Source organism: Pogona vitticeps, chromosome 3 (assembly GCF_051106095.1).
Source record: "Pogona vitticeps strain Pit_001003342236 chromosome 3, PviZW2.1, whole genome shotgun sequence".
NCBI lineage: Eukaryota > Metazoa > Chordata > Lepidosauria > Squamata > Agamidae > Pogona > Pogona vitticeps.
The window spans coordinates 15,982,366-15,998,306 of NC_135785.1; the positions used below are offsets into that span (position 1 = coordinate 15,982,366).

General features: G+C 45.7%; 1 protein-coding gene across 1 annotated transcript in view; it reads left to right on the plus strand.

Moving 5' to 3' along the window:
• Positions 1–1,974: 1,974 nt before the first annotated feature.
• The window catches only part of GHSR (growth hormone secretagogue receptor), a 28,358-nt gene continuing 14,391 nt past the window's right edge, over positions 1,975–15,941 (plus strand). Inside the window, exons 1-2 of the mRNA XM_020793825.3 lie at positions 1,975–2,165; positions 4,366–5,260. Of these exons, the coding sequence (XP_020649484.2) occupies positions 4,501–5,260 (760 nt within the window). The 5' untranslated portion in view covers positions 1,975–2,165; positions 4,366–4,500. The remainder of the gene's footprint in view (positions 2,166–4,365; positions 5,261–15,941) is intronic.

Below are 15,941 nucleotides of genomic sequence, written 5' to 3' on the forward strand. Positions count from 1 at the left end.
AAAGAGGCCTTTAGGGTTGCTGCCCACAGTTTCCGAGGCCCAGCTTCTGTTAGTCCATGTTTTGCTCCCCTGGGAATTTTAGATTATTATTATTATTATTTCTTTAAAGCGAACATTTGCCGGCTCTGATCTGTGTTACGTAGGATCAGTATGAGTCAGTAGGGAACACTGGCAGGAGGACATGGGGTCTGAGGGACAGCGGATGCTTAACAGTTTACTCGTTGTTATGGAAACCATGTGTTCCACCTAGACTAGCTCTGTGCCATTGTTTTTCCCAGAGATTCTCACTATCTCATGTGATGTCCAAAATACACTACCCTCAATTTAGTCATTTTCATTTGTAAAGAAGTGTTGTTGTTTAGTCATTAAGTCATGCCCAACTCTTCGTGACCCCATGGACCAGAGCACGCCAGGCTCTCCTGTCTTCCACTGCCTCCCGGAGTTGGGTCAAAGTCATGTTGGTCGCTTCAACCAACCATCTCGTCCTCTGTTGTCCCGTTCTCCTCTTGCCCTCACACTTTCCCAACATCAGGGTCTTTTCCAGTGAATCTTCTCTTCTCACGAGATGGCCAAAGTATTGGAGTCTCAGCTTCAGGATCTGTCCTTCCAGTGAGCACTCAGGCTTATTTCCTTCAGAATGGATAGGTTTGTACTCCTTGCAGTCCAGGGGACTCTCCAGAGTCTCCTACAACACCACAATTCAAGTTTTCCAGCCCCTCTCACCAGCTTCTCAGCATACTGCTGATGCTGTGGCTCAATCCTCACCAGACTGATTTCATCCTGCTGCTGCTTCTCCTCCCCTTGGTAGCTGTTTTTTCCCCAGGTAATTCCCCCCCCCCACAACTACTACAACCCTTGGGCTTGCCCAGAATATGTGCTTCTCACTAAGCCTGGGGAAAAGTTCCTGTTTTGAATGACAAATCCCAAAATCCCCTAGCCGGCCGGTTTCTTTCCTCAGCAATCCTTTTTCAGGAGCTCCTTCTTTGTCCAAAAGTCTGCAAATTAGCACACAGTTGTCCAGCCAGACCTCCTTCAGCAGACTGACCTGCGGATCCTGCCTCACCCTAACAGCTCACCACATCCCGCTCTTTCCAACCCACATCCACCCTTTTTGCTGGCTGCGCTTCCTTTTTGAACCTTTGGAACAACTTATTGGGGGGCGGGGGGGGGCTCCTTTCTCTCCTCTCATCCCTCCAGGGCAAAAGCAACTTCGCTTGAACCATGACTGGGATTTGGGGAAGAAGTCGGAAAAGGCTGAAGAAGTCCTACTGCTGGATAGCTCCGTGGTTTAAGTACCACTGAGCCGGAGCCAGAGGCTGGAAGTTCGATTCCCCGCTATGTGCCTCCTTGGCCGGGCCTGGACGCGATGATCCATAGCGTCCCTTTCCAATCTTGCAGTTCTAAGACTATTTTCATGATCATTTGGGATCGGATCGTCGCCGCCTCACGTTGCCTCATTGTTGACAGTGGGTCTACGGTAGGAACGATTAACGTGGGTTCGAGCCCTTACAACGCCCCTCTAGTCTGCTGTTTGTGGTTGTTGTTGCTGCTGCTGCTGTTGTCGAAGGCTGACTTTCTCCGGGCGCTTCGATGTATTCGCATCTTTGAGGTGTTCGCATCATCTGTCGCTCCGGCGCGCCGGGACGCCTTGGGGATCGAGGCCGGAAAGGAAGGGAATGAATGCAGGAGCGCGATGCCAAATCTCGGCTCACAGGCGCCTTGACGCGCCCACCCGCGGCCTCCCCTTCACCCAGGGACACCCCGACCCTACCTCAGCCACCTTATATACAGACCTCCTTCTGAGATACCTCCCACCTCGCCCCTGACGCCTGCGATCGTCTCTCTCTCTCTCTCTCTCTCTCTCTCTCCTGAGGGGTGATCGGGGGATCTGTTCGCCCTCTGCACCCAAAGGCGGCGGCGGCGGGGGTGGGGGGCGGCAATAGAGGCGGGGGGGCGAGGGGGGGCGGAGCCGGCTCTTGCCGCCGCGCCGCTCCGCCGCCTTCCAGACGACCGCCGAGCCGGCAGAGGGGACGTGGTGGCGTCTCGACGGGCACAGGCTTCAAACGCCGAGAGTGGGTTCGGATCCTGCCTTCCCCGCCGGGCAGGTGTCTGGCGCTCCCTTCCTCGCCTATTGAGAATGGTGGTGCCTGGGCCGTATCCTGCCAGTAAGTTCGCCCTTCCTTCCTTCCTTCCTTTCGTCCCGTTTGCAAGTCCTTCTTCTCCTCAGATTTTGGCAGCGCCGCTTGGAAGTCCCGGGGGGGGGCGATGGAGGAAGCGCTCTGCACGTGCTCGGCGTTCCTCGAGTCCTCCCTTCTCTCGTCCTCCCTTTTCCGCGGCGCCTTGCCTGGAGCCGCGTGGACCAGGTCCTTAAGGAAACCTGCATCGGCTTGGCAGCCGCGGGGGGGGGGGGGGGCAAAGCAAGCGGATCGCGGGGTTCCCCCCCCGAGTTTCGCCCCAAAGGGAGCCGGTTCTGCCAGGGGGGCCCCGGCGCCGGTAGGAGGAAAGGTGGAGCTGGGACGCAGACCTTCCCAGGTGAAGGGAGGCCGAGGCGTGGGTTCGGCATCTTTTCAATACTGTATTTTGCAAGGCAATATTTTGCCCCCTTTGCCCGTTAGATCTCTGAACGGGAAACGAGATGCCTGACTCTGCCCCGAACAGCTTTTTGTTTTTAAAGAACTATAGTTACAGCGGCTAATAGGGGAATCCCATCCCTTTCAAATAAAGGTTGCGATCCCGTCGTCCTGTATGGATACAAGGAAGTTAAGTGTCAGAGAGTTCAACGGGGCTTTCTCCCGGGTGAGAAGTAGGCAGGCGAGGCGCCGCTTCAGGATTGCGAACTCGCTCTCCCAGCCGGGTGTCTTGTCGCTCAGCCGCTGTTTTGTAGCGATGGTCGCTTTGCTGCGATGGCTGGTGCGCATTGCTCAAGGGTGAATAAACAGTGGCGGTGATAAAAACATGGGTGGCTAAACACGCAAACACGTGTCTTTGATGCGAGTTGAAAAGTTCCAAGTAGGTTCGGAAGAGTTTTGCAGGTGAGTGACTGCGTCGCCTACTCTATGCCTGCTTTCCTTTTCTGTTTTTGTTTTTTTTTTAATTTCCTGCATGTATCCGCCACACCTTTCATTCAAAATGACAGTCACGTGGCACCTTTAATATTAACAGATATATTACGTTTTTCTTTATTATGATTAGTTGCTTTGCTGACAAATGATCTGATCCTAAGTTACTCTTCTTCAAAGGGCTCACTTAGCTTGTTGGTGTGTACCTCCTTCTTCACAACAGTCCTGTAAGGTAGGGCTTATGAGCAAAAAATGACCAAGCAAGTTAGCCAGTGACCTGGGCAGGTGCTGAACTTTAATCACTCTGGTTAGTCCAGCAGGTGTAATTCAGCCTTCACACTTCTCTTTTTGAATATGTCTCGGGTTTGAAACCCTACTGGCCCCCAGCAATAGTGGCTGAGAACAATGGGCGTTGTAGTCAAATGGATCAAGACGGTGTTAGGTTGGGAAAGGCTGCCCTTGTACCATTGTACAACATGAACACTGATGATCTGGTGTACCTGTGGAAATCAAAGAGGGGAATTCCTAATAATAGTGGTGATCGTGGTGTGTGTCTTCCATGCTGTATGTGGCATGGCTTGAACGTCCAAATGGTCTCTATCAACATTTTCTCTAGCTACCTGTGCTCTGGGCTGGAAGGGGCAGATGGCATGTGCATAGAAGATCTCACCTTGGGAAAGGAAGTTAGTCAGAGATTTTACGGAGTCTTTGATGTTATGGCCCAGTTCCCATTCATGTATTTGTTGCCCGAGTGCTGCAGCATCCATTGGGTGATGGTTTGTGTATGTAAATGGACCACCATAGACAGAGATAGCGTGTTGCATCCTCCTCCATTTTCACAAGGTCAGACATTGTTGCAGCAGAGAGAGAGAGAGAGAGAGAGAGGGAGAATATCTTGCAGGACTGAGAGTACATGTTTTAGATGTCTGAGAGATTATAATCCACAAGTGCTCATGTGAAAATAAAGCTGTTGATTTTAATGGTGCCACAAGACATTTTTTTGAAAAAATTGACACACTATAAATTGTAATTTTTTCTGAGGGGTGCTTTAGGAAGCCATCTCCGGCAGCTGGCAGACATCACTGAATGTGGAGTGATCAAGCAATAAACTTTACATGTGAACTAACCTATGAGTAATTTGAGGCATTCTTACAAACTGGGGAGATTTCTCTTTCGGATGGCTTAGTTAATCAACTGCGTATTTGGCCTCAAGGGAAGTCGGAGTCTGTAATTCTGCTTTACCTTGATGTATTTCCCCCCCATGTTGTTCATGACTTAGTTTGGTTTCTTTCTTTCTTTGTATTAGAGCACCTGCCGGGTACCTAACACCCCTTCTTACCGCTGCCGCTATTGCCTTGCTCCTCCCAGACATGATAAACAGCTGATGTGACACCCCCCCATGGGATTACCAGCTTAAATGTGTCCGGTTTAGACCCTAGGGATGTGCAACAACAGCAACCTGCCGTTTGTCATGGATTACGACAATGACACGTGGCCTGAGTACCCTCTGCATCTTTTCCCTGTGCCACTGCTCACTGCCGTCACCGTCACCTGCGGACTCCTCTTTGTGATTGGGATTCTCGGAAACATGATGACCATGCTAGTGGTCTCCAAATTCCAAGATATGAGGACAACCACCAACTTGTACCTTTCCAGCATGGCTTTCTCAGATCTGTTGATCTTTCTGTGCATGCCCCTGGATCTTTTCCGCCTATGGCAGTACCGGCCCTGGAATTTTGGGAATGTTCTCTGCAAGCTCTTCCAGTTTGTCAGCGAGAGTTGCACCTATTCCACCATCCTCAATATCACCGCCCTGAGCGTGGAGAGATATTTTGCCATCTGCTTTCCTCTCTGGGCCAAGGTGGTGATCACCAAGGGCAAAGTCAAGTTGGTTATTCTGGTGCTCTGGGCAGTCTCTTTTGTCAGCGCAGGCCCCATCTTTGTCTTGGTTGGGGTGGAGCATGAGAACGGGACTGATCCATTGGACACCAGTGAATGCCGAACCACAGAGTATGCGATCCAGTCGGGGCTCCTGACTATTATGGTGTGGACATCTAGCATCTTTTTTTTCCTACCTGTGTTTTGCTTGACTGTCCTTTACAGCCTCATTGTGAGGAAACTCTGGAGGAGGAAAAAAAAGGACATTGGGCCGAAGACATCCATCAGGGACAAGTACAACAGGCAAACAGTGAAAATGTTAGGTAAGGGGGTCTTGACCTAACCCATAATGATTCTGTAGATCCAAAGAGGTGAGGTAAGGAAGGTAAGTGGCGTCTCCTTTTGAACCAGCTGCCTTTGGTGTATAAACATACAAGGTTTGGAGTTACAGAGAAAGGCTCTTCCAGGTGAAGCAAGCTAAACAGCTTGTGCATTCTCACAAAACTTGGTGTGTAATGAAAGCCTCAACTCGTGCATTTTGGATTGTTTACGGCAGTGGTTTCCAACATTGGGTAAGCCAGGTGTTCTTGGATTGCAACTCCCAGAAACACCAGCCAGAACAGTTGGTGGTGAAGGCTTCTGGGAGTTGTGGTCCAAGAGCACCAAGGTTGGGAACCACTGGTTTAGGGCACAATGACGACACAGAAAAGGGAGATCAGCTTCGGTCCAACTTCTAGCCTCCACACGTTCAAGCATACAGTCTGCATTGAGTCTGCATGTGTAAAGTAAAATGTTCATAGTTCCTGGGGTCTGGTGCAGTAGAAAGGCGTGCATTGCAGACTGCACATTTTAGGGTTTCCATCTGTTTGAATTCACACATGTTCAAGCGTTTGTATGTGGGCTCCATGCAAGTAGTACAGAATACATGGAGGTTAGGGGCTGGATCAGTAGGCTGTAGCCTGCACCAGCTTCCCTGGTGAAGTTAATACCTCCCCTCCCCAAATTGAGATATTACAGGTAAAGCTCTGGAACATATGGAATATTACTGGTATTGTTAACAATGACAATAATAGCTAGAGGTTGCGAAAGTTTCTCTTTCTCTCTCCCTCCCTCTCTCTCTCTCTCTCTCTTTGGACTGTAACTGCCAGAATTTCCCAGCCAAAATGGCCACCAGCCATTGAAGGATTTGGAGAATTGTAGTTTTATAAAAGCAACTTTTCAAAGCTCTGATAATAATAACCACTACGTTTCTGCAGCCAGACAAAAGAACTTACAACAAGTCCTGCAGCATTAGAGTAAAACTGGGCAAGCATCTTAACACAGTATTTTGCAAGGCAGGTTGAGAAGGTGATAGACTAGAAGAGGATCCTGTGAATGGATCAGCTCAAAGGTCTGTCTTGTTCAAGGAAGTAATAATCATCTGAAAGCAATTATCCCAGAACTTGGAAATATTGCTTTTTAGATTCTCACTCTTAAAGTCATCCAGCTAGTATAGCCAGCAGTGGCAATGCTGGCTAGGAAATTCTGGCAGCTGTGAGCCAAAAAGTAACTTTTACAAGTTGTTGATGGTCCTCTCATGCAACCATGGGCTTGTCTACACAGCTCAATCGGAGTGGGCTGGAGTGGAGTAAATAGGGTCATTTGAGGTTGGGTAGGGGTTGGGTATGCCATTTGGTGCAGTCCTTGCACCCATATGGTATATACAGCACAAGTGACCCTATTTGGCCCACCTCCCTTATGAAAACAACAATGACTACAGCAATCTCCCTCCTTGCACTTTCCTTCTTCAGGGAAGAAGCTTTCAATTAAAGAAAACATTCTAAGCTATATAGCACATCAGTACTATTTTAAGAGACTTTGGGGAAAAAAAAACTTTTACTGCTTTTCTCTACCCTTCCACAGAGGGGAAAAGGAAGTGTTTAATTTCCCAATATTGTGAAGGGGCTAAGCTGTCTTCTTAAGTGGCTTAATATTGGGAAACTGAAAGGAGAAGGGTAAATTAAAGCCACAAACTCTGCTTTGGTTCAGTACCAACAATTTCATGTTCTGGAAACAAACCAAAATGGAATTATTCTACCTGCACCTAAGAAACAGTAGCCTCTGATCTTTGGTCACCTGGAAAAGGAGCGAACCTGCTCATCCTTGCAGTGGTCCAAACAGCAAGACAAATGTCCGTCTGATCACACCTTGATATTCATAGGGAATACATGGGATTATTTTAGGTCAAAAGAACATGTGACTGATAGGCCGTTTTCTGTCTCTGTAGCTCTTTCTTTTCCAGAAATCAACTGGAAAACACCAGTTCCAATGTTTTCAGGGCAGGTAATATTGTACAGTGCTAAGGATTCACAGGACTGGTCCTGCTGTCTCACCAGCTTCTGTGCCTTTAAGGAAGGCACTATTTTTTCTTTTCTCCCTAGGTAAAGGTAAAGGTTCCCCTTGACAAATTTTGTCCAGACGTGTTCGACTCTAGGGGGCGGTGCTCATCCCCGTTTCCAAACCATAGAGCCAGTGTTTGTCCGAAGACAATCTTCCGTGGTCACATGGCCAGTGCGACTTAGACACGGAACGCTGTTACCTTCCCACCGAGGTGGTCCCTCTATTTATCTATTTGCATTTGCATGCTTTCGAACCGCTAGGTTGGCGGGAGCTGGGACAAGCGATGGGCGCTCACTCCGTCGCGTGGATTCGATCTTACGACTGCTTGGTCTTCTGACCCTGCAGCACAGGCTTCTGCGGTTTAGCCCGCAGCGCCACCATGTCCCTCCAGCGCCACCACGTCCCCTTTTCTCCCTAGGCTGCAGAATATTTTGATGCAGGACTATACCAATGTATTTACTCAGATGTGAAGAACATACTGGTGCCAAGGGGCTGAGAACTTTTTAAAAAATTTATTTACAGGATTAGTGGCCATCCATCTTGCCAGAGTCCATTAGGCTTCATCCAGTTATAAAAAAACACCCTATAAAGGCCCATTGCATTCAATGGAAGAGTTAAATAGTGTATGTGCTTAAGTTTTCTGCCTGCTTCACTTCAAGCAAGCACTGCTGAACAACAAGGGTTGCACACTTATTTCAAGAAGTATGCACAAGTTCAGGCTTCAAAAGCCTTCTATTAAAAATCAATGGGATTTACGAGGATGCTGAAAATTGTTTGGATCATGTCTTTGTCCTCACAGGGGTGTCCAGATAGCCCTACCTGATTAGAATTGCATGCTTGCAGGAGGCAAGTAGCCCATTAGCTCCAAGGCTGTGCAGACGGGCTCCACCCTATTTTCTCCATCTTGGTAGCTCTTTGCCCTGCTTCTCTGCCAATCTCGAGTCCTCACTCAGTCGGGAACCCTGGCTGATCAGGGTTCTGACTCGTGGTAGAGCCCACATGCAATGCTGTAGCTCAAACGGGGCTTGCAGGAACAGATTGTCAGTGTTTGCTTGCTTGTTTAAATTAGAAGGGGCAGCCCCACATCATCTGCCAGCTGCTCAGCAACTCTTGTTCCTGCAGAGCTTAGTTGTAATCCTTATCCTATACTACCTAGGATGGGTGGATGAATGGATTTTTCTAGCAACACTATATGGCTGGAGCTGTCCCCCTTGTAATATCACATTGGAAAACGTTTGGCCTTGAAAAGTCCCATAAACTCTACAGAAGATCTGCCCTCGGTAGAGATAAAAAGTGCAAGAACTGATGTGCTGATCTACATAAAGACACTTGCCTGTGTTGCTTTGGTGACTCCTTGGTGACAAGCTGAGATCATGCTGCCTCGTGGCGCAGTGGTTAAACTGCTGTACTGCATCCAAAACTGTGCTCACGCCTCCAGGGTTCAATCCCAGGTAGCCGTCTCAAGGTTAACTCAGCTTTCTATCCTTCTATGGTCGGTATAATGAGTATCCAGCTCGGGAGGGGGGAGGAAGCAATGTGTAGCCTGCATCATTAACTTGTAAACTGCGCAGAAAGTGCTTGAAGCACTATGGGTCGGTTTATAAGCAGCACGCTTTGCTTTGCTTGCTGTCTGCACTTCAGACTCTGTCACGACATTGCTGTTTACAGTTTTATTACTGCGGACGTTAGCCTCCAACCTGAGATGTGTGACGGGCGTCAGAGACAGCACACCTAACTCTACCTCTCCTCCCACCATTGGGATATGAAGTCCCAAATGGGGCTTAAATGTTTCCCCGTAAATGGTACAATTTTATTTGTGGGCAAGTCACACATACCCATTGAATGATTCACTTTGGACGCTTTGGCTCTTATGTATGTATATCCCCCACTAGGAGAAGGAGATTCTTCAAGGACATCTTATTTGTCTGCCAATATATGTCGTCTTGCCCCTACAGAATAGGGAAGGGCCACCAAGCAGGAAACAACTGGCAGTTTACAGGAGCAGACGGGGGGGGGCGCTCTCTGCAAGGCATGTTCATATGTGCTTAGCACCCATCTGCAAATGCACCTAAACATCATAGAAGGATGATGTGCAAATTAAATCTTTTACCTAACAAAAATGAAAGAAAATAAAATACCAGAATCTGGATATAAGCCACAGCATGTGGTCCTGGGTAAGCAATATGTAAATTATTGGCACCCATCTATGTTACAATCTAGCTGGTTCGTCCATTGTAGCACGAGAGAAACCAGAGATTTTGTAGCATCTCTAGGATGAACTGCTTTTAACTTTTCAAAAAGTGCTTGTGTGTCCAAACGCACGTCTTCAGCTGAACAGAATGGCTGTGTGATGGGGGAGGTTTAGCCTCCCCCTCCCCCACTCATCAAGAACAGCCAGTCCATTCATCTGAAAAAGTGTGTTGGGACTCACCAGAGTTTATGAACAATAAAAATCAATTAATCTTAAAGGTGCTGCAAGACGTCTGGTTTTCCCTTCTTTATCATGGGTGTGTGCACAGACAGATTTGTGTAGGAAAGAAACTATATACAGTGGTGCCCCGCATAGCGACGTTAATCTGTTCCGGATTAATCGTCGCTATCCAGAAACATCGCAATGCGGGGGGGGGAACCCCATAGAAACGCATTAAACTTTGTTTAATGCGTTCCTATGGGGTGAAAACTCACTGTTATGTGAAGATCCTCCATAGCGCCGCCATTTTCGCCGCCTCAGTAAGCGAGGAAATCGCGCGAAAATGGTTGCAGTAGCCATTTTGGGCACCCAGCGGCCATTTTGGAACTGCCGATCAGTTGTTCCGCAAACATCGCAATGCGAAGATCGGTAAGCGAAACGCTTGCCGATCATCGCAATGCGATGTTTTGCCCATTGAAACATCACAATGTGATAGCATTAGCGATCTCAAAAAATAGATCGCTATGCGGATTCATCGTTAAACGGTGCGCTCGTTATGTGAGGCACCACTGTATATAAAAGTATAGTTTTCTGCCATTCTAAATTAAAAACTGAAATGTTAAAAATCTATGTTGTGTCAAGCGATCATAGTTTCAGGATGTGGTCCATTGGCATTTATATAGGCCACCCTTATGCATGGCTGCTTAACTCATAAGCCCTACTGAATTTAATGGGACTGAGTCCCAGGTATGTAGCACTTGCCAACACCCCCCACCCCAAGCGTCCCCATTCAGCCATGCCTCTCTTTCCTACCTATTTCTGGAACTGTGGGTGGAGAAAATAAATCTGACACAAGAAAGCCAGAAAGGCATTTTACAATAACTAAAATGGTACGCTATATTTTTCATCACCAATATTTTATAGATCAGTTATTGCCCATCTGATCAATTTAACTTTAAGTACTTAGGATGGTCATCCAGTTACTCAACATGATGTTTTTCTGATTATGGGTGTGTAGAATTGTGCTGTCATTTTACCAATAAAGCAACTCTTCTATAAAATCCGAAAAGAGTTATTTCTTCCTATGAATGTCATTAAATCAACAGAATGGATAAGGTCAGTCAGGAGAAACATGTGGCTGTCAAAATGATTTTGGACTGTAATTTCTATGATGGTTTACAACTGGAATCCTATCCAGGATGATGGGTAGCAAGAGAATTGATTAATTTTGACCTAGGATAATTCCCCCAGCCCCAATATCTACCTTAATAATGGGAAGAAGTAAATGTTTAAGTTATATTGAATTCTAAGCTTAAGAGGAATATAGATTTGATCCATCTGGATTTTCCTACCAACGATGTATCATTGTGAGCTATCTGTCTTGTAATGTAGAGTTTTGGGCTGGCTTGGTCTTGAATATGCCATTAAGATATGTTAGCCTTACAAAAGACCTGTTCCTGGAGGAACCAGTGTCCTTTGATATCAGCAACTAAATTATCATTGTATGAAATCTTGGTGCAGTTCAGCTTCCTTTCTTAGCTTTATGCATTTGAAAATGAAAGAAGGAAATGACCAGTGCAAGGAAGCAGGAAACATTATTCAAGAAACACAATATAGGGCAGGATCTAGCGAGAATTGAACAATATTCAGGTTGTTGTCCTGAATAATTACTTACCCAGTTACTTACCCAGGTATAAGACCTATAGAAAAAGGAGGATTTCTCCCCCATTAAATATTGTAAGAGGGCAGACCATAATATTATCAAGGGTAAGCTCCATTGAACACAGAGGGACATACAAAAGAAACTTTCAGTAGAAGAAATCTGGGCCTCTGTACACAGCTCTCTTGCTGAAATTAGTGAGGAAATAATTCTAAGGTTTGCCTGGATCATGCACGAAACAGCAGAGAAACTAGGTTCTAGTTGCATAGAGAGACAGTTTTGTGCTCATAGCTGAAGAGTATGAAAAAAGAGAGAGATTCTGACATGTTGTTCGATTCAAAGTATTAAAAAGGAACATTGCAAATTTACTGTAACATGGTAAGGGTGGATTTTTGTTCTTGCTTTAAAAAGGGCATTGCTCTAATGAACTACACAGGTATTATGGTTGATTTGTTTATCTGTGATTTACTTTTTGGCTGCCAAGAGTTTTGCAGCTGGTACTCTGTCAGGTAAAGGTAAAGGTAAAGGTTCCCCTTGAAATTTTTTGTCCAGTCGTGTTCGACTCTAGGGGGCGGTGCTCATCCCCATTTCCAGGCCACAGAGCCAGCGTTTTGTCCGAAGACAATCTTCCGTGGTCACATGGCCAGTGCGACTTAGACACGGAACGCTGTTACATTCCCACCGAAATGGTCCCTATTTATCTACTTGCATTTGCATGTTTTTGAACCGCTAGGTTGGCAGGAGCTGGGACAAGCGACGGGAGCTCACTCCATCACATGGATTCGATGTTACGACTGCTTGGTCTTCTCACCCTGCAGCACAGGCTTCTGCGGTTTAGCCCACAGTGCCACCACGTCCCTAACCCTAACTCTGTCAGAGCATCCAGTTTTTCTGACAAAAACTCTCAGAGCATCCAGCGCCGTCCCAATGGGAGGGCATGGTGTGATTTTTTTTTTCAAAAGGCGTTGTTTTATAGTAATTCTGTGTGGACTGCCATTTTTAAAGATTAACATGTGGGTATTCTCTCCAAGTCCAGGAACACTCAGTTTCAGTTCCATTTTGAAAAAGGCAAACTGTATACGCTGCTGGGATGCTTTCTGCTTTATAATCTCCGAGGCTGGTCCACAATTAATGAAAAGGAGCTAGACTAACCTAAGTACTCAGCTCAAATTAACAGCATTGTCTTAAACATATCTACTTGGAAATAAATTCCAGGTCACTGTATACAGGATTGCAATCTTATTTTGGGAGGAGTCATGAATGGCAGGAAAGGAAGGGAAAGATCTCTGTGGTATGAAACTGCTTTATATATGATTGGTTTTTAAAAATCAGATGAATCAGAAAGTGCCAGTACCTACAAGAGCAACCACTACTACTTCTACTAGAGACATTACTCTTCATTCTTAAGCGGTAAATGGAAATGCAATTGTTGCTCCAAACTGGGGTGGGTAAAGTGCACCCCCCCCAAAAAAATATCCAGCTATCACCCGTCCGCACTAATGGGTGAATGAGAGAGCTGGGAGTGAATAATCCATCTGAAACTGACATGTTTAAACCATTCAAACATTGTAAAAACCAGTTTTAAGATGTCTCTTCCCCCTCCCCCAGCACTACTAAGCAAATAGTTCTGTCTCTGTTTATAAAAGCAGACTAAAGAATGTTTTTAGCATAAGTTTAAATGTGAGGGAAGAACACATTTCTAAAATCAAACCAAGTGAGGAAAAGGAGATGTGGATGTTGTTTTTTAAGCCTGTCATAAAATGCCTTTTTCATTTCTAAGTGCACAGCATGCCTCTTCCAACAATTATACATTTTCAACAACAGCAATGTGCAACCATGTAATGGGAGCGACCTTATTACAGAAAATTGCAGCTAAAAGCAGAAATAGGTGTCTTCTATAGATAGTCTGAGAGTAGAAGAGAAAACTCTTCAGAGGGTAATACAGTTGAGTGTGATTCACAGCACAAGAGTTTCCGTCAGCTCCCAAAAGTTACAAATTAGCTTGCACTGTTCGATAATTGGCTTACAAAACCTAAGTGTGGTATTCGTCTGAGATCTAATTGAACAAAAGCCTCCCTGAATCACATATCACCAACAGGAGTGTGCTTTCAGCTCTAATTACAGAGGCTATCTATAACGTTCTGTTGCTATCGTTGCATTCTACAGCCCTTAGCCATCTTTATGGTTGCAAGAAGAAGTAAAAGACACTTCTTGCCAAAAGTTATATTCTTTCTTTTGAAGATGAAAATGACAATGAAAGGAAAGGTTTGTTTCTGGACTACAGGTCCCAGAATGCCCCATGCAGCATGGCCAGGACCTAATTTGCCTGGGGTTTTCTGGGAGTTGTAGTGCTCCCTCAAAGCAAATTTTATAATGTCTGCATAAGCCTAAGCAACAAGGATCACTCTACCCTGTTGTCAAGGTATATAGTCCCGGTATTTGGGCCCCGGAGATACCTCTTTGGCAGTAAAAACAGGATTGTAATAAACAGGGTAATTAACTAAAAGCAAGTATGGCCAATACCTTTATAAGACCATTAAAAAAATGCAAACATAAGTTATCTTTCAGCCTCATAAGGGTCTTCATCAGGCTGGGCACTACGGTACTGTGGGTGGTGCAGAAAGAGGTCCCAAAAACATGGCAGGATGTGCAGTACACATTCCTTAGTTCAAAGCAAGGGACTACAGGCTCAAGTCACAGGCATGCATTTGATTGTACCTTCGGGGTTGATTGGGATGGCTTTGACATCTGGCATGATTTTCTTCACCATGCACAGCACTGTGGTATGCAGTCTGATGAAAATCAATACCCAGCTTCTGTTTGCAATTTTTTAAAGTGATCTAATAAAGTTATCACCCGCTCTTGCCTTTGATTTGTGTACAAGGCTTTTTAAAACTGAACTGTAGAGTAATTAACCATTTCACTGTCATTTCGTGAAACTGGACATCAGTTGCTGTGCTCCAGTAAGCGTTAAGTCCTTTCCTGCTTGTTGTTCACCTGAGCCCAGTTTGTTAGATGCATTGAAGAGGGCAAAGGTAGATAGGAATGTCTCTGTGCATGTACAGCATAGGCACAGTGAAAAGAAAGGGGAATTTATTTTTATGTTTTGAAAGAAACGGCAAAAAAGGTCAAGCAAGCCTGTCGCTGTATCACCTGGAACTAGGGTTACCAGATCTCAGGGCACCAACTGAAGCCGTAGTCAAAATTGCAACATTTCCTTTGGTTTCCTGGGAGGGAGAGACCTCTCAGGACAACTTGGCTGGCGGGGAAGTAAATCAGGTTGTTAGTTTGTTTGCGTATTAGGTGTCTTTAAGATTTGGACACCCAGATAATCAGGGAGGCAGGTTACAAGGAGTCGTTTCATGTCTCTTTTTCAAGATTCCATTTAATGTGTGATTTCTAGAAGAATATAACAGTTTATACAGTGGTGCCTCACTTAACGACATTAATTTGTTCCAGCGAAATCTCTGTAGAACAAAAACATCGTAAAGTGAAAATAAAAAAACCCATTGAAATGCATTAAAACCCGGTTAATGCATTCCAATGGGCTAAAACCTCACTGTCCAGCGAAGATCCTCCATACAGCGGGCATTTTCAGTGCCTGTATAGCGAGGAATCTGTCCCTAAGCACAGTGGGGAGCCATTTTGAGCACCCAGTGGCCATTTTGAAAACCCAACGATCAGCTGTTTTGATTGTCGCAATGCGAAGAATCGGTTCCCAAAACAGGGAACCGATCATCGCGCAGCAAAATTCCCCCATTTAAAACATCATTTTGTGATCGCAATTGCGATTACAAAAACATCGTTGTGAAGCGGATTAGTCGTAATGTGGGGTAATTGTTAAGCGGGGCACGACTGTAATTATAATGTGTCCTTCCTTCTTCATATTCTCCTTGATCAGCATTGGCAGGTAGATACGTTAACGTCTATCCACAGTGCTGCCCCTGCAGTTCTTTGTCCTGCTCTTCCCAGCACTATACTTCTCATGATTGAAGGCTCTGCAGAAAATGTGCATTAGAAGATGGGCCTATATTAAAAGAAACACTCCAAGGGGCTTGTTACGGGCTTGTTTGACAAATTCAGAAGCTGTAAATCCTGCGTTTGAGCCTCAACCATTCAGCAGGAAAGGAAGAAAGAAAGAGCAAGATTTAACATTATGGACATGACTGATTAGGTGGTTGAAAAATGCTTTCAACTTGGACTCAATTTTCCAGCCTGGTAAGAAATGAACAAAGGGAAGGAAGAAATGTATTTATCACTCTCCTCAAAAGTTTAATGGGAAGGAGAACTTTTTGGCAGCTCCCTGATGACAGAGTGTCCGCAGCAGACAGTTTTGGCTAGGAGCACATGCGTTTTTTTTTGCTTTTGTTTGATGACCAATGGATACTTTATTTTTTTATGCTCCAAAACTTTTACTGGGTGATTTATGGCGGCTGCTTTTCTGGCAGACCTGCCCTGAGGCAGAAGGGTGAGATCGGCAGCAGTGCTATCTGGAGCCTCGGCAGACATTTTTTTCAAAGTGGCAGGAATGCTCCACGAGTGGCATGTGAGCGTA